Consider the following 24,970-nt stretch of genomic DNA (forward strand, 5'->3'; position numbering starts at 1 on the left):
TGTGCACATCCAACCTGGCCAACTGCCGTCCTATCAGTCTACGCTGATATCATGGGACAGGACGTCAGAAATGCTCCATCCATCAATATTGGTGACCACGCTCTGGAAGTGGTTCAAGAGTTCACCTACCTTGACTCAACTATCACCAGTAACCTGTCTCTCGATGCAGAAATCAACAGGCGCATGGGAAAGGCTTCCACTGCCATGTCCAGACTGGTCAAGAGTGTGGGAAAATGGCGCACTGACATGGAACACAAAAGCTACTGGTATCGGACCCACCGGCCATCCATGTCTCCGCTTTAAAGACGTCTGCAAATGCGACATGAAGTCCTGTGATATTGATCACAAGTCGTGGGAGTCAGTTGTCAGTGGACACCAGAGCTGTCGGGCCGCCATAAAGGCGGGGCTGAAGTGTGGCGAGTCGAAGAGACTTAGCAATTGGCAGGAAAAAAGACAGAAGCACAAGGCGAGAGCCAACTGTCTAACAACCCCGACAACCAATTTTATCTGCAGCACCTGTGGAAGAGTCTGTCACTCTAGAATTGGCCTTTATAGCCACTCCAGGCACTGCTTCACTGACCAGCTCCAGGCGTTTATCCATTGTCTCTCGAGACAAGGAGGCCAAAGAAGTCTACTCCCGATCATCAGTAAATGGAAGGGGTCGTCAACAGTGCTTTCAAGTGGCACTTGCTCAGCAATAACCAGCTCACAGACACTCAGTTTGGGTTCTGCCAGGGCCACTCTGCTCCTGACCTCATTACAGCCTTGGTCCAACCATGGACAAAAGAGCTGAACTCCAGAGGTGAGGTGAGAGTGACTGCCCTTGACATCAAGGTGTATTTGACAGAGTATGGCATAAGGAGCCCTAGCAAAACTGGAATCAATGGGAATTCGGGAAAACTCCGCACTGGTTGGAGTCATACCTAGCACAAAGGCAGATGGTTGTGGTTGTTGGAGGTCAATCGTCTCAGTTGCAGGACATTACTGTATGAGTTCCTCAGGGTAGTGTCCTAGGCCCAACCATCTTCAGCTGCTTCATCAATGACCTTCCCTCCATCATAAGGTCCGAAGTGAGGATATTCGCTGATGATTGCACAATGTCCAGCATCATTCGTGACTCCTCAGATACTGAAGTAGCCATGTCCATATGCAGCAAGACCTGGACAACATCCAGGTGTGGACTAATAAGTGGAAGCAACATTTCAGCCACATAAGTGCCAGACAATGACTATCTCAAGCTAGAGAGAATCTAACCATCTCCCCTTGACATTCAGTGGCATTGCCATCATTGAATCCCCCACTATCAGCATCCTGGGGGTTACCATTGACCAGAAACTGAACTGGACCAGCCACATGAATGCTATGGCTGCAAGGTCAGGTCAAAAGCTGGGATTCTTCAGCGAGTAAGTTGCCTCCTGACTCCTCAATGCCTGTCCACAATCTACAAGGCGCAAATCAGGAGTGTTGTGGAATACTCTCAACTTGCCTGAATGTGTGCAGCTGCAAAAATGCTCAAGCTTGACACCATCCGGGACAAAGCAGCCTGCTTGAGTGGCAACCATCCACCACTTTCAATATTCATTCCATCTACCACTGACACACAGTGGCAGCAGTGTGTGCCATCTACAAGATGCACTACAGTAACTTAACAAGCCTCCTTCGACAGCACCTTCCAAACCTATGGCCTCTACCACCTAGAAGGACAAGGGCAGCAAATGTATGCGAACACCACCAACTGCAAGTTCCCCTCCAAGCCACACACCATCCTGACTTGGAACTATATTGCCAATCCTTCACTGTTGCTGAGTCAAAATTCTGGAACTCCCTTCCCACCAACCCTGTGGTGGACCTACCCCACATGGACTGCAGCGATTCAAGAAAGCAGCTCACCACCACCTTCTCGAGGGCAATTGGGGATCGGCAATAAATGTTGGCATAGCCAGTGATGCCCACGTGCCCAAATGAATAAAACAAAGTTGCTTAGACAATGGTAGATTAATTAAGAAACGCCGACACGGATTTGTTAAAGACTAATAGTGTTTCACCAAGTTGAGAGTTTTTTGAGGAGATAAGAGTATTGCTGAGGTTAGTGCGGTTGATGTGGTATATGTAGACTTCCGAAAAGTGTTTTGATTAGATGCCACGTAATAGGCTTGTCAGCAAATCTGAGGGCCATGGAATAAATGGGACAGTGGCAGCACAGATACAAAGTTGAGAAACAAGAAAAAGTAGTAAATGAAAGCAAAATATTGCAGATGCTGGAAATCTGAAATAAAAACAAGAAATGCTGGAAATACTTGGCAGGCCTGGCAGCATCTGTGGAGAGAGAAGCATACTTAACGTTTCAGGTCAGTGATCCTGCATCAGAACAGTCGTAAATAGTTGTGTTTCGGCCTGGAGGAAGATATATAGTGATGTGCCCAGGGGTCAATACTAGGACCACTGCTTTTCATGATCTATATTAATGACTTAGTCTTGGTGTACAGGGCACAATTTGCAGCTGATAGAAAATTTGGAAGTATAGTAAACTCTGTGGATAGTGATAGACTTCAAGAGGACATAGGCTGGTGGAATGGGTGGACACGTGGCAGATAAAATTTAATGCAGAGAAATGTGATTCATTTTAGTAGGAAGAACGAGGAGAGGCAATATAAAGTAAAAGATACAATTCTAAAGGTGGGGGGGGGGTACAAGTCCTTGCACTATCTGTTAGTATGCAATTTTTTTTTTACAGCCATGGCTGATCTGTTTAACAAGTCATTTCCTTGTTCCAGCAATCGTTTAAAATCAATGTTCATATGACAAAATTAATTAGCCTCATTCTTGGCTGGTGAAGGGTGGTCTGCATGACACAACCATAAAACCTGATCCACAAATCCAAGGACCTATCTGTAACTATTGTGTAGACATATCCGTACAGGTTTATTTCAAGCACAATGCCGCTTTTCATTAAGAAAGGCATTTAAAACTGTGAAGTTTATTATAATTGATTCCCAGAATAAAAACGTTGCTCTTTCTTTGCTCAACAAGTGAAAACAATTGCCAACACCAGTATTTCCCATAATATCAAGAAATGCTGGATTCACTCAGCAGGTCTGGCAGCATCTGTGGAAAGAGAAGCAGAGTTAACGTTTCGGGTCAGTGACCCTTCTTCGGAACTCCAGAGTTCCGAAGAAGGGTCACTGACCCGAAACGTTAACTCTGCTTCTCTTTCCACAGATGCTGCCAGACCTGCTGAGTGAATCCAGCATTTCTTGTTTTTGCTTCAGATTTCCAGCATCCGCAGTATTTTGCTTTTATTTCCCATAATATCCTTTATATAATTTAGTGAATTCTAGCATTAACAAATTGAAAGCTAAATTTTTCAACCAACTATAGATTGAATAATGGGATAAACTGTCAATAACTAGAAGCCTGTATTAAGAGCATTCCAAACATAGAATTTATTTTTTAAAAGATGACCATTACGATTTATTTTCCAAAAAAACTTATGCCATTTTTAATCCCAACGGCATAAGATCTAAACTTTTCATTGATGAAATAACTCAATGGGAAAATTGTTACCTTCTAGTTCTTTGAGTTGACATTGACTTAATATTTCTAGATTTTTTTCCACGAAAATGAGAACCGGCCGATAAAGATTGGGATCTGCAAATGGGTTGTTAAGGAGCTGCGGGTTGCCGACCCCTCGACTAGCTGAATTGCTCTTCTAGTGCAGACTTGATGGGCTAAATGGTCGCCTTCTGTGTTGTAACCATTCCAAGATTCCATTAAATGAATCTGGTCATTTCATGGTCACCATTACTGATATTAGCTTTTTATTCCAGATTTTATTGAATTAACTGAATTTAAATTTCCTAGCTGCTGTGGTGGGATTAGAATTCGTGTCTCCAGATCATTAGTCCAGCCTTGGGATTACTAGTCCAGTAACATATCTTCTATGGTACTGTACCCAGTAGGAATGTCAGAAGGAGCTGGAATGTGATTCATTCCTATATATTCCTTAAAAATACCAAGCATAGTTGCCTTCATTTGAAATTAAATGTACTTGTTTGTGCAAATACCATTGCAAATGTTTTTATAACCAACTATATTTTGTCTCTTGTGATGGAATCTGATGTGTGAATTTGGTGATGGGATTTTAAAACCAAATTGCTGTTGTGCTGTTACAGGTGAGCGGCCCTTCTTGTGCCCTAGTGATGGCTGCGAGAAGACTTTCAGCACACAGTATAGTCTCAAGAGTCACATGAAGGCCCATGACAAAGAGAACCCATTTATTGTATCGCATCAGAGTTCCATGAATGAGGTTAGTATCTGCATACAGGCATTCCTTGGGAACTCTGTGCCAATGGTTAGAGTACGCTCGCAGCTATCTGATCAGGCATTCACCTTGCACATGGAAATCATCTAAAATGGAGTAATGGGTTCATATTTGAGCCACTTAGTTATTGGGGAGGTTGAGTCAGTGAGATAGTAGAAAAGCATCGTTTTCGAGAACACAAGAATTAGGAGGAGTAGGCCACTTAGCCCCTCGAGCTAACTCTAGCATTTGATAAAATCATGGCTGGTCTGATTGTGGTCTCAGCTCCACTTTCCTGTCTGCTCCCCATAACCGTTGATTCCCTTGTCAATCAGAAATCTAACTCAGCCTTGAATATATTCAATGACCCATCCGCCACTACTCTCTGGGGAAGAGAATTGCACACTAACACACCTCAGAGAAAATTTCTCCTCATCTCAGTCTTAAACGGACGACCCCTAATTTTGAAACTGTGTCTCCTAGTTGTTGCCTCCCCCACAAGGGGAAACATCCTCCCAGTATCCACCCTTTCACCTCTCCTCAGGATTTTATATGTTTCAATATGATCACCTCTCCTTCTAAACTCCAATTGGTATAGGCCCAAACTGCTCAACCTTTCCTCATCATTGGATCATAGGAATTAGGGGCAGGAGCAGGCCATTCGGCACAACGAGCCTGCTCTGCCATTCAAACAGATCATGGCTGATCATCTACCTCTACGCCATTTGTCCCTACTATCCTCATATCCCTTGATCCCTTCTGGGGTAGAGAATTCCACAGATTCACCACCCTGAGTGAAGAAATTCCTCCTCATTTCGGTCTTAAATGGTCTGCCCCTTATTCTGAGACTCTGTATCCTGGTTTAGACTCACGAGCCAGAGGAAATGTCCTATCCACATCTACCCAGTCACACCTTGTAAGAATTTTGTAAGTTTCAATGAGATCACCTCTCATTCTTCGAAACTCTAGAGAGTACAGGCCCAGTTTCTGCGCTATCCCAGGGATTAGTCTGTTTTGAAAACCTTTCTTTGATTAGTTTTAGAGGACCTCTTATCTCATGTTTATAAACTAATTTAAAAGGACTAAAACTGGTAGATTCAGTAGGTGAATCCCTAGTGGCAAAAGAAATTCAGGCTCTTTATCCCAATCATGGGGATAGTCATGACAATATGCCCTGATTGTCATTTTGAGGGTCTGATGGTACTGTTCTAAAGCCCCTTGTGTTTGGGTGGTATGCTGAGGACTTTAACTGTGTTACAACCAGATTACTCACATACCCAGATTACTCATAACTTTCTGAAAAATTTTAGACATAAATTTGGAACCTTGATCCAACTGGTTCTCCATTGGTAATCCATATCTAGTGAAGAATTGGGTTAACTTCACTACCACTACCTTAGCAGAAACTGTTCTCAAGGGAATGACCTCTGGGAAGCGAGTAGCCATATCCATGATAGTGTGATAGATAGCTATATTGGTGTCCTATTGTTTTCAGTAAAGGTCCTGCACAGTCTACCCACACCCTACTAAATGGTTCCCAAAAACTGGTATGTGAATTAGAGGTGCCAGTTTTATGGCAGGTTGTGGTTTTCCTACAATCTGGCACATTTGGCATGTTTTACAAAACTGTACCACATCCTCGGAAACGTCCTGGCCAGTAAAAATGTCTACCTAGACATAATAGGGTCTTCTGGATCCCCACATGTCCCGCCATAGGAATTTCATGGGCTATCCTTAATGGTTCCTGGCGACACTTGAGCGGTACCACTAACTGGTGAACAACCGTCCATTCTTTGTCCGCAGACCTCATCAGAATCCCATTTTTAATATAGTAGCCTTCCAGGACTCCCTTTTTCTTTGTTTCCATTAGAGCCGATTATGCCACTTTATTTAATTTTGGATTGGCTTGCTGAGCCTTGATCAGAGAAGACTGAGTGAACATTTCCTTTGGATTATCCAAATCCCCAAATATTCGACTCTCTGTCTGTGGTGCCGTTTTTACCTCTGACAATGGAATTTAGTTAGCCATTGCTTGGGTCACTATGCATGAAGGAAAAATTCCTGGAACCTTTTCCTGCAACTGTTCTGTCTCCTTGACTTCACTTGGTCTTTCTGTGACTACTGGAGAAGCTACTACCTTCGCTCTGGCCAAATCATTCCCCAGGAGTCGGTCAAATCCGTCTACAGGCAAACTGTGAACAACTCCCACGGTTACTGTTCCAGACATTAGGTCAGACTCTAGGCGCATCCGATACAGAGGTACGGGTGTATACTCCCCGCCGATAACATTCGCCTAAAACCTTGGCATTCAGTGCATTTTCTGGTGGAAAAGTTATGCCTTTCCCCAAGAAAAGAGTTTGGGTGGCTCCTGTATCCCCAAGTATAAATATAGGTTTACCTGCCTCACTTGAGGGATGAGGAGTTACTTTTCCTTTTTGACAAGAATTCCCTATAACACTCAGGTATCTTGTTCACGTCCCCCTCACTCTCAGCGGTTTTTGCATTTGGCCTTACAGCTGCAGTCAGCTACAGCCTGATCTGTCCTACTCAGTCAGGGTCCCTTTCTCTGCATACACCTTTTGCACCCCAATAAGTCCCATGGGTTTACCCCACAACTTCCAGCATTCTGCACGAAAGTGTCCCACCTTGTGACAATGGTAACACTTGGGCTTTCTGACCTCACTTCCGCCATCAGCATCTTTCTTTCTGGCCTTAGGAGGAGATCCTGGGGCATTCCCAGCTGTTGCTGCTTGTTCCCAGATACTTGCCTTCCTTTCATTCTCCCACCTTCTATCATTTCTCGGGTTTGTGGGGATGACAGACAAAGGGATTGGGCTTGTGGACAAGCTTGTAATCATCAGCCATCTCACTGCCTGTCTGGCTGTTGAAAACTTTTGGTTCTCTACATGGGTTCTTACTAACGGAGGGAGTGAACTTTTAAATTCTTCCAGGAGAATTATTTACCTAAGTTTCTCATACGTGGCCTCTACCTTTTAGTGCCAGCATCCAACAATCAAAATTAATTTGCTTTACCCCCTCAAATTCTATACAAGTCTGCCCAGGTTGTGTCTCTGGAGGTTCCAAAATTTCTGCTTATAAGCTTCAGGGATTAACACATAGGCAGCAAGAATAGCCTTTGTTGCCATCTCATAATGCGCAGTGGTTAGCACCGCAGCCTCACAGCTCCAGCAACCCGGGTTCAATTCTGGGTACTGCCTGTGTGGAGTTTGCAAGTTCTCCCTGTGTCTGCTTGGGTTTCCTCCCACAGCCAAAAGACTTGCAGGTTGATGGGTAAATTGGCCATTATAAATTGCCCCTAGAATAGCTAGGTGGTAGGGGAATATAGGGACAGGTGAGGATGTGGTAGGAATATGGGATTAGTGTAGGATTAGTACAAATGGGTGGTTAATGGTCGGCACAGACTCGGGCTGAAGGGCCTGTTTCAGTGCTGTATCTCTAAATCTAAAAAAATCTAAATAATCTGCAGAAGCCTCCTAGGAAAGCAAGGCATAAACTTCATGAGCTCTGCCCATCAACCTGCTTTGCATAAGCAGTGTCCAATTTTCCTTCGTCCACTTCATCTGTTTGGCTATCTTTTCAAAAGAAATGAAAAATGCCTCTATGTCCCTTTCCTCAAATTTTCGGAGGGCTTCCACAAATTTAAACCGTTGTCCACTGGGTCCTGGGCTGGGGTCAGTTCTTTCCTCACCAAAATTTTCACTGCAGTCAAGGCCATCCCTTTGTCTTAGTTCCAGCCTTTTTAATTCAAATTCCCTTTTTTTCCCTCTTTCTCTTTCCTGCTACTCTGCTCACTTTCTGAAATTGTAGTTCAACTTTTTCATCTCTTTTCCCTGCTCAAGCTCCAGTTTTTTTCTTTTCCAGTTCTCTTTCCCTTTCCAGTTCAAGCTACTTCATCTGCAACTGAATCCTAGCTAATTCGACTGAACTACCATCTATATCGCCTTTTTCTTCTCTCAGTTTCAAATGCTGTGCTATTACTTCAATTATGTCTGCTTTCTTAGCTCCTGGTTTCACTATTTCTTCCAATTCCTTTAGCCGAGCCTTGTTAAGCTTTTCAGATCACTCTGGGATAAACCACCTTCTCCAAAAAGATTGTAGCAACTGACCTATCCATTCAGTAATATAAACTTTAATGCACAAGAAACCTGGTTTTTCCTTTTCTTTTCCATTATTGTTACCCCACTTACAATTGCACATCGTCGGCTTTGGGTTATCCCACACACAGTTCCCCAATTATATGTTACGACCAAGGTGAGAGGAGTGCACTGTCTTTCGCCAGTTCCACCTCTCCACAGGTCATAACATCCATTCAAATGTTTATCCAGTTACCCATACGGTCAATCATGTACTCTACTCTTTCTCCCAGAATAAAATACATCAACCAGGTTTCTTTAATAAACAACAAAACTATAAGTTTACTACAAATCAAGACTTATCCAGTAATGAGGCACAGCATTAACACACAGATAGAAATATGAAAGTTCCTTTTTTAAATATCCATCACGCGCGTACACGGAAAAAAAAACAAAGAAAAGGAACTTTATCTCTGTAGAGATCTTTTACAAAAAAAACAAAAAAACTTTGGCCAAATACTTACTTTTTCTTGTAGAAAAAGGATGAGATACGTTGTGTCCCAAAAATGGCATACAGTCTGGCATCCGAGTACACGTAGACAGGTCACTGGGATCTTTTCTGGAGCAGTTCTTTTGAGGCGGTGTCGAATTAATCTGTCAGGCCTTCTAGAAGCGTCTCAGGTGAAATGCAGCATCAGGGGTTTTAGCTCTCACATACTGGATTTGCAGAGTTTTTTTCCAAGAGGTAGAGAAAGAGGAGCTGTGTGTTTTTCAGTAGGCTACAAACCCAACTGTTTTCAACTCTGTCCACACCCTGACTGAACCAAAACAATGTCCCAAACGTGAAACCTCCTAACCACCATAAATCTTGACATGTCACTTCTCTGTAAACATCTCTTTCCCCCCCCCCCCCCCCCCCCCCAGTCATAAGGTTTCTGTTTATTGAGCTTAAGGCATGTGACATCCTGTAAAGGTTTGTTTTCAAACAAGATCTCTGCGAGCCTTGTAAAACAAAAACACATCCATGGAATCTTTTCTTTTTCCCAAATGAACCGATGTCCATAATTCTAAAATGAAAACAAGAAATGCTGGAAATACTCTAAGTCTGGCAGCATCTGTGGAGAGAGAAGCAGAGTTAACGTGACCTGAAACGTTAACTCTGCTTCTCTCTCCACCGATGCTGTCAGACCTGCTGAGTATTGCCAGTATTTCTTGTTTTTATTTCGGGTTTTCAGCATCTACAGTATTTTGCTTTTATTAGTTGCTTTATTTTAGTCCATAATTCTAAGATACAAATCCTTAAAATATTAAAAATCGAAGCACTTTCATAACATTTGCATCCACTTCTTTTAAGTCCTTTGGTTGCAAGCCATTAGGTCCAGGAGACTTGTCAGCCTTTAGTTCTAACAGGTTTCCCAGTAACCTTTCCCTGGAATTGTTTTAAGTTCCTCCTTCCATTTTACCTGTTGATTTTCAAGTATTCTTGGGATGCTTTTTGTGTCTTCTACAGTGAAGACAGACACAAAATACTGTTCATTGCTTCCGCCATTTCCTTGTTTCCATTATCAGTTCCTCAGTCTCCCCTTCACAGGGATCAATGCTCATTTTAGTTACTCTTTCTTTAAATGCTGGTAGAAACTCTTGTGATCTGTTTTTATATTTTTAGCTAGCCTTCTCTCATACTCTAATTTCTCCCTCCTTTTTTTATTTGGCATTTTTTTGCTGGTTTCTAAAATCTGTCCAATCTTCTTACCTGCAACTGATCTTTTTCTTTCAATTTGACACTATCCTTAACTTCGTTAGCCACGGATCGTGTAACCTTCTCATAATCTTTCTTAATGGGATATATCTTTCAAGGAGATATTTTGTAACTCTCAGCAATGTCTGCCACTGCTTCTCTACTGTCCTACCTTTTAACCTATTTCCCCAGTTTACTTTAGGCAACTCTCCTCCATACATAAAAAAAAAAAGGCAATTACAAGGGTATAAGACACTAGTCTTAGATGCACACTTCTCACCCTCAAACTGAATGTAAATTTCATCATGTTATGATCACTATTGCCTAGAGGCTGTTTTATTATGAGGTCATTAATTAATCCTGTCCCATTGCATATTACCAGGTCTAAAATAGCCAGCTCCTTGGTTGGTACTAATATGTACTGCTCTAAGAAATTGTCCTGAGTACATTCTGAACTCATCTTCCTGGCTACCTTTGCTAATCTGGTTCGATCTGTATGAAGATTAAAATCACCCATGATTATTGCAATAACTTTCTTACAAGCTCCCTTTATTTCTTCCTGTATACTCTGTCCTACAGTGTAGCTGCTGTTAGGGAGTCTATTAACTATTCCCACAAGTGACATCTTAGCATTGCTATTTCTTATTTCTACCCAAACTGATTTGACATCTTAATCTTCTGAACTAAGGTCATCTCACTTCAGTACCAATGTCATCTTTAATTAACAGAGTTACCCCACCATCTTTTCCCAGCTTTCTGCCCTTCTGAAATGTCTCATACCCTTGAATATTCAGTTCCCAGCCTTGGTTACCTTTTAACTACATCTCTGAAATAAATGGCTATCAAGTCATACATATTTATTTCTATTTGTGTTATCAGTTGATCCATTTTGTTATGATAATGTGTGCATTCAGATACAGAGACTTTAATTTGGTCTTTTTACCATTCTTGCAAACTCTGGCCTTATCTGCTGGTGCACTCTTCAGTTTATACAGTCTCTCCCTACCTGCCGCACTCTGGTTATCATTACCCATATCGCTACCCTGCTCTATTACCTTGTTCTTTAATTTTCCACATCTTGCCTCATGTGATTCCTCTTTTGCTCCCACCCCCAATCACCAAGATTTTAGTTTAAAGCCCTCTCTACTGTGCCCTAGTTATACTAGTCACCAGAACACCGGTCCCAGCATGGTCAGGTGAAGACTGTCCCAACGGTACACCTCCCACTTCCCTCAGTACTGGTGCCAGTACCCCATGAATTGAAACCCATTTCTGCCACACCAGTCTTTGAGCCAGGCATTCAACACTCTAATCTTGCTTACCCTATGCCAATTTACTTGTGGCTCAGGTAATAATCTCTAGATGAACAGCCAGGGGCTAAATTAAAAAGCAGAACCTCATTCCTTGTCCTGTGTGTCGTTGGTATCCACATGGACCATGACAACTGGATCCTCTCCCTCCCATTGCAAGTTCCTCTCCAGCTCTGAGCAGATGTCCTGAACTCCAGCACCGGGCAGGCAACACAGCCTTCTAGACCTGCGCTTTTGGCTGCAGAGAACTGTGTCTATCCCCCTGACTCTACTGTCCCCTACTACCACTACATTCCTATTTACTCCCCTACATGAATGTCTTCCTGTACCATGGTCAGTTTGCTCATCCACCCTGCAGCCCCCTGCTCTCATCCACACAAGGTGGAAGAACCTTGAACCTGTTGGACAATTACCAGGACTGAGGCTCCTCCACTTCTACCTTCTCGCTCCCCACAGTTACCTCACTCGCAGTCGCACCCTCCTGTCCCTGGTCATGGACCAAATCAGAAGACCCTATCCTATGGATGTGACTGCCATCTGGAGCAAAGTGTCCGGGTAACTTTACCCCTCCCTGATGCATCACAGTGTCCGAAGCTTGGCCTCCAGCTCATTAACTCTGAGTCGAAGTTCCTCGAGCTGCAGACACTGAAGATGCGGTTGCTGTGGATGACACTGGCATCTGAGCTCCACATACTACAACTGCAACATGTCACCTGCCTTGCCATCCTTATTGTTTTAATTAACTAATTTAAATTTAAATTAAGAAAATTAACGCCTGTAGTCTTGCTTGTGCTTGTAATCATATTTTAATTAATGTTATGCTTATCCCCATTAAAATTCCCTCGTTTAGGGAAGAGAAACAAAAAATATGCACCAGCCGGTCACTTACCTTCTTTCCTGTAAATCACACTTTGCTTTTCTTTAGAATGCTCTGAACCCACAGACTCACCCGCGAGTTCTTCAAACTCTCGCTGCTGTCCCTAGGTTACCCTCTATTTCATCTACAGCTACTGGAGGCTGAAATAGGCAGGAAAAGGAGCACCTCTTTCCCCCCCTGCACCGAATTCCCACATAAATCAAATTCATGACTTTGCACATGGTCTACTTTACACTCCGGCATAGTCTCCTCTCCTTGCGTCCCTGGTTCTGTGTGGTTTGCAAACCTGTTTGCTTTTATAGAATCCTGATGACTCACTCTCAAGTTGCAATTCCAGCTCCGCTTCCTTTTATAAAATAAAACCAGAAATTGTTGGAAGTCTACATGCTAGTCTGCCAGCATCAGAAAGAAAAATGACAGTTTTGAGTGAAGACCCTTCTTTAAACCTATATATTTGGAAATAAGAATGACAGCATTTAGCTGTTCAATGATTTGCTTCTGCCGACTTCAATTATGTGTAGGGCATTGATGAAAGATGATGCTGTGAAGATAAGTTGAAATCGGTCTGTTCACCTTTTATAAAGGATTTTATCACCATAGGAAATGTGGATCAAGGAGTGATGTGTGTTTCTCTCATTTTGGTTTAATATGAATGTACCAACGTATTTTTAAATCAGTGCACCAATGCCTTCTATTAGACCAGTGAAAGAGAACTGGGTTTCATGTACTTCACCTTCTCAATCACTTTGTGAAGTCTGCATGTTATAGAAAATCTACATCTGTTGAAAGCATTATGGGTCATTAATTACAGAATATTGACCCATCTATTAAGAAGGATGATTTGGATGACTCATGATAGATTTATAAGTTAATGGTGTAAAATTTTCAACTCTGTCTATAGGAGACAAACCAGTCACTTTGTTTAAGTGATCTGAGCTTGATATCTACTGATTCAGAACTCAGAGAAAATTCACAGTCGGTAAGCCATTGCATGTTTTTGGTAGGGAAACTGCAATATGTTCATACTTTAAAAGCCATTTTCTCTTTTAGTGCTAAGGTTTTTCAAACGAATATTTTTGAAGATTTCACTCGGGTGTCATTTATCCAATTTGATCAGGTAACACAACTGGCTGAATTTCCCAGCATGCCTTGAATGCTTACTTATTTCATCTCACAGTGGATCTGCTTCTACGATTATTTTATCATTTAATGCAGTCACGATTGGTCATCTAATTGAGTGATGCACTTAAATTATTCACTAAGCCAAAAAGAGGATGCTTTCCAAACTGTCAACCTGTAGTTAGGTGTTGCCTTGGCTTAGCAGTAGCCTGTCACCCCTGAATCAAAAGGTTGTGGGTTCAACCCCCTGTTCAGAGACCAGAGCATATCTCTTCCATACACTACTGAGGGCTTGCTGGACTGTTGAATCTGCTTTAAGATGAGACAATAAACCGAGGGTCCTGTTCTCAGGTGATTGTAAAAGATCCTATTCCACAATTTGAAGAAAAGCAGGGAAGTTCATCAGTGTCCAGGCCAATGCTTATCCCTCAACCAACATTTGTTAAAGCAGGTAATCTGGTCATTTATGTCACTTCTGTTTGTGGAACCTTGCTGCACACAATTTCTGCATCTACATTTCAACAGTTCCTACACTTTCCAAGTGCTTTATTGGCTCTAAGGTGCTTTGGGAGATCCTGAGGACATGAAAGGTGCTAAATAAATGCACAATCTTTCCTCATCTTTTCCCTTTTCCTTTCATTCCACAGGTGATCTGCATCAACTCTGTTGCAAGCAAATTCTTTAATGTCTAGCAATATGTGCAAGTGTCCCAGACTTGCTCTTTCCTCCATTGTTAATCAGACCAATTCTATCACGTGTTCTAGTTCTTCTGGCCTATTTCCTGTGAACAGAATTACATGGTGCTTTAATCATTTAAAGTGAAAAAATAATCTGTTTACTGTTTATGCACATTTATATGATCTTGCTGTAAAGGACAGTCACAATTTTGTTGCTGCTATCACATAGATAAAAACCTTGTCCCCAGATTGTTTGGCCTTTTTTATTTGTCAGGATTTTTTTCCACTCCTGTTAACTGGGGCATGGATTGGGATGTTTCTGAACCAAGATGAGCAAATGTATGCCAGTTTTCCTGCTGATGATTGTAATTTAGTGATCCTAACTGGAAAATAAATGTGAACCTAGAAGGATAAATTCAGTGACTCTCATTTGGAAGAGGTGCAAGTCAGAGGATCAACGGCAGAGTGTCCTTGACTTTGCTCCTGGGATCACTGAATTTATCCTGGAGTGGGAACAGGGTAAAACTTGTTTAAGGTGGCTCTGCTGTTGAAGAGCCCATGGAATCTCAATCCAGGTGGCTTTGGGAGAGGAGGGGAGAAAATTTGGACAGGGGGAAGAATTCTAATTCCTAATTGAACAATCGGAATGTAAATTTGTGATCGTAGGATTTCAAGATTTAGTTATGATGGAGGAAACTGGAGTGGTTGAATGCCATATTATGTATTTATCAGAAACCAGAATGCTTGCCACTTTCGTATAACTCCCTCATTCTGCTGCCCCCACCTGCCAATCCCAGCATGTTAATTCATGTTTTGTTTCCTTTGTTAGACCCAAGGAAGGGACTTGAGCACTATTTCAGCAGAAAGTATCTTTGAATCCATGTTTCACAACACTGATAGCCATGATGGCTCTCAGCAGACAGGTATGAACAGTATGAGTAAATTGCTTTTGTCTGCTGTATTGCATTTTATTTCAAGTATATTAACAGTGCAGGCTTACACTCTCCAACTAAAAGCAAATATAAATTTCTAGCCATTCCTGTGGTTGTGTTTAATATGATTTAGTTTTCTTCTAAGAAATATGTTTTGGAGCCACATAACTACAAACTAAGGTAGTGTTTGAAGTTCTCCCTATAGGAATTTGAAACATTTTAATTACATGGGTGATTTGGTAGGAGTTGTAATCACCTGCTTAGAAATAGAGTGCCAAGAAATTTAATGTTGAAGTATATAGATTAATGGTTTTCGTTCAAAGTAGATTTTCACAACTACATATTAAAAGATATATACTAAATAGACTTCTGTTTGAGACAGCACAACAAATTTCTTTTGAGGTAATGTAGCCAAACTGAGTCAGCAGCAGATAGGATGCCTCAAAGTACATTGTTCACGTCTTCCATAAATGGCCACCTGTTATGCCTTGAGATTGTATACCGCTGTTGAATGAAGGACTACAGTTGAAAGCCCGATAATCTTCAGTGAGGTTGAGGAAATGTAAGGGTTTGTAACCTTCACTGGTTGCTCTTGTATACTTCCAAACTATGTAAAGAGCAGTATTGACGCAAGCCTGTTAAATTGCTTGGGCACTCTGCAGGGAATAACGAGTGTATGGAAGCTGGGGAAATGGGGAAAATCAAGAGGAAAAGACCCAAATACTGGCCTTAATTGTTAAGGCTACAAAAACCCACGAGGATTTTAGGTTTGATCTCTGACCTGTACTGAGTTAGCTAGTCTCAGCTGAGGCAGTGATCAGCCACGACAATTGGCTTTTGCATTCCTGAACAAGAGTGGGTGAGGGAAAATTTACCAGGCTCTCTGCTCCTTATCACTGCTCAATGACCTTTGCTGAAAAACAAGCACACATGGAGGCTGAATGAGGACAGGATTAGGCTTGACCGTGTTGGAATTTCTCACTGGTACACATTATATAAAGCAGTTGGTTGAGGTACTGAAAGGCTGCCTTTGCCTCTATAACAGCACTCTAGACCAAGCTGTTGCCTATGGGGAGAAAGAGGGAAAACCAGCAAAATAATGAGATGGGGGGAATGCCATGCAGATGAGGTTTAGTGTGGAGCAGCTGAAGAACGAGAATCCCCATTTCCAGATGCCATATATTTATTAGAAAGGAGAATGAATTTCTCAATTCGTTAGTTAATACAGAATTTTCTTTTCTCTTCGACCTTGACTGTGGCAGTGAAAAATTGGGTAGTTAGTGTCTTTCTATCCTTGAAGGGAGAGAGCACTGAAGTGGTAAACTGAAGCCACTAAATTGCTTATCTTGAAGGTAAGCCTTCTATCTTTGGATATCCATTCAAGCATATAGATATATACATGGAGGAATGGGTTGAAGGATTTTGAACAAGGCATGCAGTGTAGTTGATCACCATTTTAGTTAAACCTGTCTCTTCTCTTTTCCCCCCCAATACCCCACGCAAGGTCTATCTGGCACAGAGTAGGAGGCAAAAGTAAGTGAGACTCCAAATTCCTCTTCAGCTGACCTGCAAACAGTGAAAGGAAAGGCAAATGGCAGTTTTCACATGGAAAAATTGCTTTAGATAGCTACAACCTTATACATGACCCAGTTCCCCTTGCAGCTGCACAGTTTGCTTCAATCTTTGGCATATCTTTTGGAGGTATTGAAATGTAAATATTGTTTTTTTTTGGGCTTTGTCCGCACCATATTCTGACATTTTCATGAGATAAATAACATAAAACCAATTCCTTCTAGGGATATTTTTTCCCCTTCTGGTAAATGAGCATTGATTACAAGAAATATTCACTCCATAGGGCACTAAGATTTTAGACTTTGCTCAAACCTTTCATTCAGTTTACTTGGGAAATGGTTTATTTGTTCCTGCATTAAGTCCAAGCTTGCTATTTCTGGCTGGTCATTGAACATAACGCATCAGAGCTCTGATGGATTTACAGCTGTTTCTGACTGCATAGCTGTTGGGAACTTTGGGGTGGGGGGGGGGGGGGGTGGGAATAGGGAGAGGGAATAAAATCACAGTTGAAAAATTTGTCTGAAAGTTGTCAAACTGTAGTTTTGATTTTAGCAAAAAATATTATTTTCTCTCCTAAAACTAAAGATGGGATGATTAGAATACCTGGAACATATGGCAGTGATACTCAGCCTGCAGCCATTGTCAATACTGCTGTAGGAGATTCTGGATCAGTGTTGTCGTTTCCCATCCCACTTCAAACCTTGACACAGCCAAATGTTGAGAACCATTCCCAGCAAGCAACAGGCCCTCTCCCCACTTCATTGGATGCTTTGGCTACCAACGCACCCCAAACAACATTTGGGAATCCCACCAGCATTTTGCAGACACCTCAAGTGCCTGTTCCAGCGATGACGCAATTCTCAACCAATCAGCAAGAATTCATTCAACCTCCCCCAACGCCTCAACCACCAACACAAGGACTTCCAGCTATGTCCAGCAATGGCCTTCCATCATCTGATAACACAGAGCCAATGCCATCCATGGTACAAAATGTGCCTTTAGGTACAAACACTTCTGGTATAACAATTACTCCGTCACAGAGCACCACTATTCTACAGCCCAGCATTGTAATGGCAGACCAGAATCTACAATGGATCATTAATGGAGCCAGCACTGTTCAGCAAAACACTGAGAAAATGGTGAGTTTATTATTTAACCAAAACTTGAGTTGTGTTGAGACGAGCGTTCCCTCTAAGTTGTGCAAATGCGCAGCCAAGCAGCAGCTCAGAACTTGCTGTGCGCAAGAAGCGGTTTAACATGCGAATGTGTGGTTGTGTGGCAATCTTAAAGGGACCGTGCATTGCAACAAATGGGCCATACACAGCGAAAGGAAATTAGAGGGAATATTGGTTGAAATGGAGGGACAACTCATAACATATCGCTGTAATTGTGAGCAGGGACTTCTCTCACTGTCCTGGCTGAAATTTATCACTCTACTAACAACAGAGTACAAGTTAACTAGATGGTTCATCTCGTTGCTTTCTTGGGAATGTTGTTGCTGGGGACAATGGTTGGCAAGTTTTCTTAAAAAGCAACTATTGCTGACTTCAAAAGTAATTCATTGTATGCTTTGGCATGTTTTGATGGGACACAGCCTTATGTCAATGCATTATCATTGGTTTGTTTGAGAAAATAATGAGATGCCAGAACTGTACATTGCATGTAACTGTCCTCCTCTTTTTCTACCCCCCCCCCCCCCACCCCCACCAAAAAAATTAATAGTATCTAATAGTTGAAGTTTATAAACAATTTATAGACCGTTTGGCTGCAAGTGTGATGTGATGTAGGGTTTGCCCATTGATTAAATTTAATCTCAGGTGTCTGATGTCTATTCAGAAAACCTTTTTTTTTAAAAAAGGAAGTTCTGTGCTCGGTAGTGAAAAAAACTGTCCAGAGCATGTTTTTGGTAACCAACACATCACATCATAATTATGATGTTGCGTGGGCATGGTTCAGGTTTTTTTGATGCTTCTCTTGAAATTTTGTTCCAGTTGAATTGTCCCTGTGGTGCTCATAGTAACTAAGTATCGAATCAAAAGACTGATTGCTCATTAAGACTGCTTTCAGCAGACTGTGCAGTTTACACTCATGGATGCTTGCTATTTTACTTAATCTCTTTCATCGAGTGAAAAACCACAGGGAAACTTCCTACAGAGAAATTTAAACTCTTACAAGCAGTTGAGCAGAAGCACCTTGCTTTCACTAACATTATATACCCTTGGCCAGTTTCATTGCAAAGGAAAGATTTCTCCAGCTCCACCAAGATTGGTGCCATAATATTTAGTGAAATGTTCGATCATGACTGCTGCTTTTCTATAATCTCTGATCCTTTCATTTTCCTTGTAAAAGAATTGGTTATAACAGTAATAATTATCTTTCACAGGAGCTTAATTCCAGAAGCTATGAAAAATTTCAAATCTCATTTCATTTTTTTAGTCTAATGAATTGGGGGATATCTTTTTAGACTGGAATCCTCAGGATGCTGCAACATCTGTAAGAGGAGTCAGATAAAATCAGAGAAAATACAGCAGAGGAGGCCATTTGGGCCAGTTGAGCCTGTGCTGGTACTATCTCTTAATCCCACTTGCCTGCCCTGTTCCTTGTCCTTTTGGAAATCTCTTAAATCTCTAGATGTCTGACTTTTTTTCTGTTTGCTAATGCTGAATGCGAATAAAAGCATTTTCTGCAATGGTCGTATTGTTTTCCTTTGAGTAACTAATGCATGTGATTCAGAAATTGTTGATATTTGCAGGGAACCCCAGGGGATTGTTAATCATTGCAGGAGATCCCCACAAAGAAAAGTTTGAAAAGTACTGTTTTCGCATCACATATCCAGAAGGAATTATGTTGCAGTAGTGTAGACAGATGCTTCCTATGAACCATACTTAAGCTGATTCAGAAAAACCACAAGTCCAAAATCTTAATTCTTTCCAGAATCTTTTCACTTCGTCATTGCATGTTGTTTGGCAAAGTCTTCTGTAGACCCAATTCTTATTGCCTTGTTACGACAGGTAGTCCAGGCAGGGAACAGAAGATCCTGTAAAACGTCCAGCACTTCATCAGGGCCTCCAAAGATACAATTTCTTTTGCAGACTTAAAAAAAAAAATGAACCAAAGAAATCAATTGCCGCACATTATCTAGATATCTCTACCTAAAGGATACATATTGAAGCGTGAAACTTCCTTGATAGTTAAGCTATTAGAGTTTCTCTACCAAAAAAACAGAAAATGCTGGAAACGCACCAGGCCAGTCACCACTGGGGAGAGGCCTTTATTTTCTATTTCATCACCATTCCCCTCTGTAAACGTGCATACATTCCTATTGAAGGAATGAGGTCGATTCTAATCATCACTAAAATCCGTCATCTGACTATTTATCAAGTTATTTGTGGAATCTCGCTGTGTGCAAATTGGTTACTGTATTTTCATGCATGGTAGCAGTGGCTACATTTCAAAAGTACTTTGGCAGTGAAGTGCGGAGGGATGTCCTGAGATGGTGAAAGGCAATTTACAACGCCAAGTTCTTAGTTTCATTTTCTTTTTTTCTCTTTTGCTGCTCTTTCTTTTGCTCACTCTTTGCTCACTATTTCAACCAATAAAGGCAGCAGTCACAACTTTATTTGTCTCCAGACAGCTCAGTGTATTTATCACAAAGTGAAGGATTTAAAAGAAAATTACAGCTGTTTGAAGTCACTTTTTGATTACATTTACATTCACCTGTCTTCATAAAGTCACCAATAATGAACACAAGAAATATGAGCAGCAGTAGACTATACGGCCCATTGAGCCTGCTCCGCCATTCAAAACTATCATGGCTGATCTTGGGATTCAACTCCACTTTCCCACCCGCTCGCCATATCCCTTGATTCCCTACGAGACCAAAAATCTGTCTATCCCAGCCTTAAATGTATTCAAGGATGGAGCATCCACAACCCTCTGGTAGAGAATTCCAAAGGTTCATAACCCTGTGGGGAAAAAAATAGAATATTTACTGTTGGAGGTGTCACGGGTCACAAAGTGCTATTTGAGTAGAAGAGTAGCGAGTAAATGTGTTGTGACCCGGTGAATACTGCTATCTTTAGTGCTGTTGCATGGCAAAATTAATTATTTTCTACAACTGATGTGTGTTATTTATGACTAAATGATTAAGTTAAAACTTTTTATTCTAATTGCCTTTTATATTTCAGCATCCAGGGTCTAAAGTAGAAAAAGTGTTTTTTACCACAGCCATACCAGTCACTAACAACACAGGTAACTTGATGTTGGTTTTCTCCAAATCATTATTGTTTTCAAATTTTGGTATAACTTTTGAGTGGATTAATTCACAATAAGGTGGAATACATCAAGGTGTCCTGACCTTTTATCGTCTTGGGCCACACAAGCGAATGTTATGGGACCTCATGAATCAGATGTTCTGATTTCAGATTTATCCATCAGAGAAGAACATCTTTTCCAAACTTTCACATCTATTTCTTTTCATATTTGTTCTTGTGGATGATACTGTCAAGACCGTTTATATTGGCCTGAGGACATGATGGAGGGCCTCTGGCTGGAACCACTGCTGTGATGCTCTCAACAGTATGGTAGCCTAGTGGTTATGGTACTCTGCTAGCATCCCATGAGTCCTGGCCCCACCATGGCAAGTTTCAAAACCAGGTCAATTGTGGGTTCAGAAAAATAACTAAAACCTCAACTTCAGGGAAGGGAGCTGCCAACCCTACCCATTCTGGGCTATGCAAGAGTCCAGTCTGACACTCTGGATGACTTAATTCCCTCACACGCTAGTGAACAAAAATATTTGCACAAACAGGACTGAATTCCTTGGACTTTTAGGGCTAGGGTGTGGTTTTTGGATACCTCTGGAATACATAAAGGTAATTGAAGATCTGTGGGAAGTGATTTAGCAGGCTGACCTGAGAAGTGTAATAGAGTATTCATATTTAATCTTGAATGAAGTAAATTGTTTTCTATGTTCCATTTGTGCTGATTCCAGTGCATTAGGATACAGCAAGAGGCCCCATCCTCCACTCACTACTGAACACTGACAAAGTGCACGAGGAGTCAGGCTCTTGTATAGAAATGGCGATTCCAGTGGCTAGGGCAGACCTACCAAATTCTGTCTTCTGTGGTTCAACATGGTTGCTATACATTTGCTGCCTAAGGATCCTTAATTAAGCATGTCCAGAGAGCAGGATGGAGCATGTTTTTTTTATTGGTTCATGGGATGTGAGCATTGCTGGCTAGGCCAGCATTTATTGCTCTTCCCTAATTTCCCTTGAGAAGGTGATGGTGAACTGCCTTCTTGAACTGCTGCAGTCCTTGGGGTGTAGGTACACCTACAATGCTGTTAGGAAGGGAATTCCAGGATTTTGACCCTTTCAATAACCCTGCATGCTCTCTACCAGCCTGTTTCTGGGGACTGTCTATAAAGTGGAGATCTGTGTTCCATTAATCTGCCTGTATCTTGAGCTGCAAACTGAGCCTATCTTTATGTTCTGGTTCAAATGTCATCTAAAAATGAAGCAACGCTAACAAATTGTGCTGCTCAAAGCTCCTGACTCCAACAGGGCAAACCAGTGAATAATGTAAGTGCAATATCGGTACCTGAGCTACCTCGGCCTTGCGGGCTAGATTGCATCTTATGAATAAATGTGTGTCATCTTCCATTTCTCATTCTTGCAGGAAACCCAGTGCAGCAAATAGGCTTGAGTGTTCCTGTCATAATCATCAAGCAAGAGGAGTCTTGTCAGTGCCACTGTGTTTGCCGTGATTCGGGAAAAGATAAAGCCTCCAACAGCAAGGAAAATCCATCGCAGGAAGCTGGTTCTTCCCAGATTCCCCCTGATCAGGAGCAGACTCTGCTGCAGTCTCAGACTTTCCCCGCCAGCTCTGAGGGAAGCAGTCAGGCCACGCAGCAGCCCTTGCAGACAGACCCTCAACCGGGCTTGAACAATATGGATGTGACTGCGTTTCTTTCTCTTGGGAGTCCGACCCCTTCAAACCTGTCTGGTATTGAAGCAAATGACATTCAGGCACTGCTGCAAAAGGTGGAAGAAGAAATAGACTTGAACAGCTTCTCCAAGTAAAGTTACTCAGTCATGGCCATTTTTCTGGATTATTTTTCAAAGAAATTCCCATCTTTTACTTATGCAGGATTTTTTAAAAAAGGGGGACTCTTTTACATGGATGTGCCATTTGCACTGAGCATTTTGCTGTTTAAATAGATCCAGAAATGCTTTGTGTAAACTGAAAAGGAGGATGCTTCTACTCCAGGTTCAGTTCGGAGTCAAAACTTGCAACAGACTTGGAAGATTTGGTTGGACCTGGATTGAATCTGGAGTCTCAGCAAGTGAAAGGGAGAGGGGAGGGCCAGGGAACCGGGAATCGTTCCACAGAAAACGAATGGCAAACATCCATGTTGTGATGTGCAGGCAGTCTATTGGTGGTCATTGCATTGAACAGTAAGCTGCATTGAGAGTTCCCCTAAATTGGCTGCACTGTAACTGGGCAGATCATGGGCCAGTTGGGTTTGGATCGTTTCACTGGTTTAAAGTCTGGGAGCTGCTATTTCTTGAGCTACAAAACATGCTGATGAAAGTTTGGTTGGACCAGTAAAGTGAAAACAAAATTATGGTGGAGCATCTGAGCTCTGCCACCAGAGGCTTATTTATGGTCTTTACATAGCTCACTTAGGGCCTCTAGTGACCAAACACAGAACTGCAGCACTAAAGCATTGAGTGAATCTATATTAAGTCTTGGATCTGAATATTTTTACAGGGTCAGGTGATAGTAAGTCTGCAATTTATTTTCAATCCGTAATTGGAGTTATCCCTCTTCAGATAAAATAAATACAAGTAAAAATTCAGCCCACTTTAGTCCTCATGTTCTTTTCCTAGATTACAATTGGTGAGAATCCCAGAATACTGTTTAGAATGGATCATGTAATCTGGCCCATTTTCTGACTTTTCAGTAAATTGGTGTGATGCAATATGCTGCAGTGCTGTCTCTCGGAGCTAGATTTGGATCCAATCCAGGGCAATGGGATGAGCTGCTAATAGTGTTTGAACTGTCTTCATTTAATTCCTGAAGAACTTGAGATGACCGAATGAAATTTTTCACAATTGCGCACTGTTTGACCCGAATTGACAAATCTCTGTTGGAGAAGCCTTTGGGATGGCTGGTTTGGGAAATGGTAATGTTATGCTGGTACAATAAGAAAAGCAGTTCTGAGCTTCAGTTGAGGCACATGTTTTGGGCTGTCTTACTAGAACTTTAAGCTGTATTTAACAGTGACGCTGCAGGAGAAGGGAACATTTTCTCAATGCACCTATTCTTTTCCTCCTTGGAGTGTGCAAGCTCCTGTTAAATTAAAAAGATATCAAAATGAGTTCTTTGTAGTGGGAGAACTGTTCCACTGAGGAGAAAAATCTAAAATTTATTGTGTTCCAAAATTAGAACAGATCGAGCTGACTGTACCAAAATGCTGTAGGATGTCCCTATGTGGTTTCAAAATGCATCCAGCACTTAACAATTGAGAAGTTTCAAATGAATGATTTAATATATTGGGTGATTTAGTATTCTTTGCACATTTATTGCTGTGGCACAGTCCTCCCATTAATGCAACGTGGCTGGGAATTGCATGCATACTAAATGACCAACTGCTTCTAGTTAACACTAGTCAACTGTGTAAAGTTGCTAGTCATGCAGATTCCACTTGTAACTGCACGTGAATATACAATGGAACCCTTTAGATTATGAATGTGGGAGTTGAATATATAGGAATATAATGAGAAATGTCTCAGTGCTTTATGTGAAAGAGTTCTGACTTTGTAGGCCACTTGCAAAAGCTTACTAAAGCTCACAGATTTAGATTTTAAATAGTTGCGTTAAAATGTATATTTTATTTATTAACACTGGGCATATGTATCACAACCTGTTTTATGATCATTCCTCTTTTTTTCCACTGCAAGATTTTGTCAAGTTCTATTCAGAGGTTTGAAACATCTGGACAATACTCAAGGTAATGAAAGGTGAAATCAATAATTGTGATGCTGCCATTGTGGCCACAAGTTTAACAAGTAATTCTACAAAATACTGTTCCTGTTTGGCACACCTTTAAACCAAGTTTCCTCAGCTCTTTTTGTTCAAGCATTTAATTAATTATACTGCCCCAATTGACACTGGAGTTCTGTACAAAATAAATGAATTCATATTTCAAAACACAAGTCCAATCTGGCGCAATATGGTATACAGTGAACTCTGGTACAGTTAGTTGTTGCATTTTTTTTTCAAACTCTGGTGACAGCAATGATTCAGCCCAAATCAGTGGAGCTGCAAGGACCCGAGTTGAA

General features: G+C 41.5%; 1 protein-coding gene across 1 annotated transcript in view; it reads left to right on the forward strand.

Annotated features, from left to right (window-relative positions):
- The window catches only part of mtf1 (metal-regulatory transcription factor 1), a 125,901-nt gene that overhangs the window by 87,387 nt on the left and 13,544 nt on the right, over positions 1–24,970 (forward strand). The window contains exons 6-12 of the mRNA XM_068011153.1: positions 4,173–4,306; positions 13,221–13,298; positions 14,945–15,038; positions 17,205–17,758; positions 20,807–20,870; positions 22,302–22,701; positions 24,590–24,639. Coding sequence (XP_067867254.1) covers positions 4,173–4,306; positions 13,221–13,298; positions 14,945–15,038; positions 17,205–17,758; positions 20,807–20,870; positions 22,302–22,701; positions 24,590–24,639 — 1,374 coding nt within the window. The remainder of the gene's footprint in view (positions 1–4,172; positions 4,307–13,220; positions 13,299–14,944; positions 15,039–17,204; positions 17,759–20,806; positions 20,871–22,301; positions 22,702–24,589; positions 24,640–24,970) is intronic.

Source organism: Heterodontus francisci, chromosome 31, assembly GCF_036365525.1.
Source record: "Heterodontus francisci isolate sHetFra1 chromosome 31, sHetFra1.hap1, whole genome shotgun sequence".
Classification (NCBI taxonomy): Eukaryota; Metazoa; Chordata; class Chondrichthyes; order Heterodontiformes; family Heterodontidae; genus Heterodontus; species Heterodontus francisci.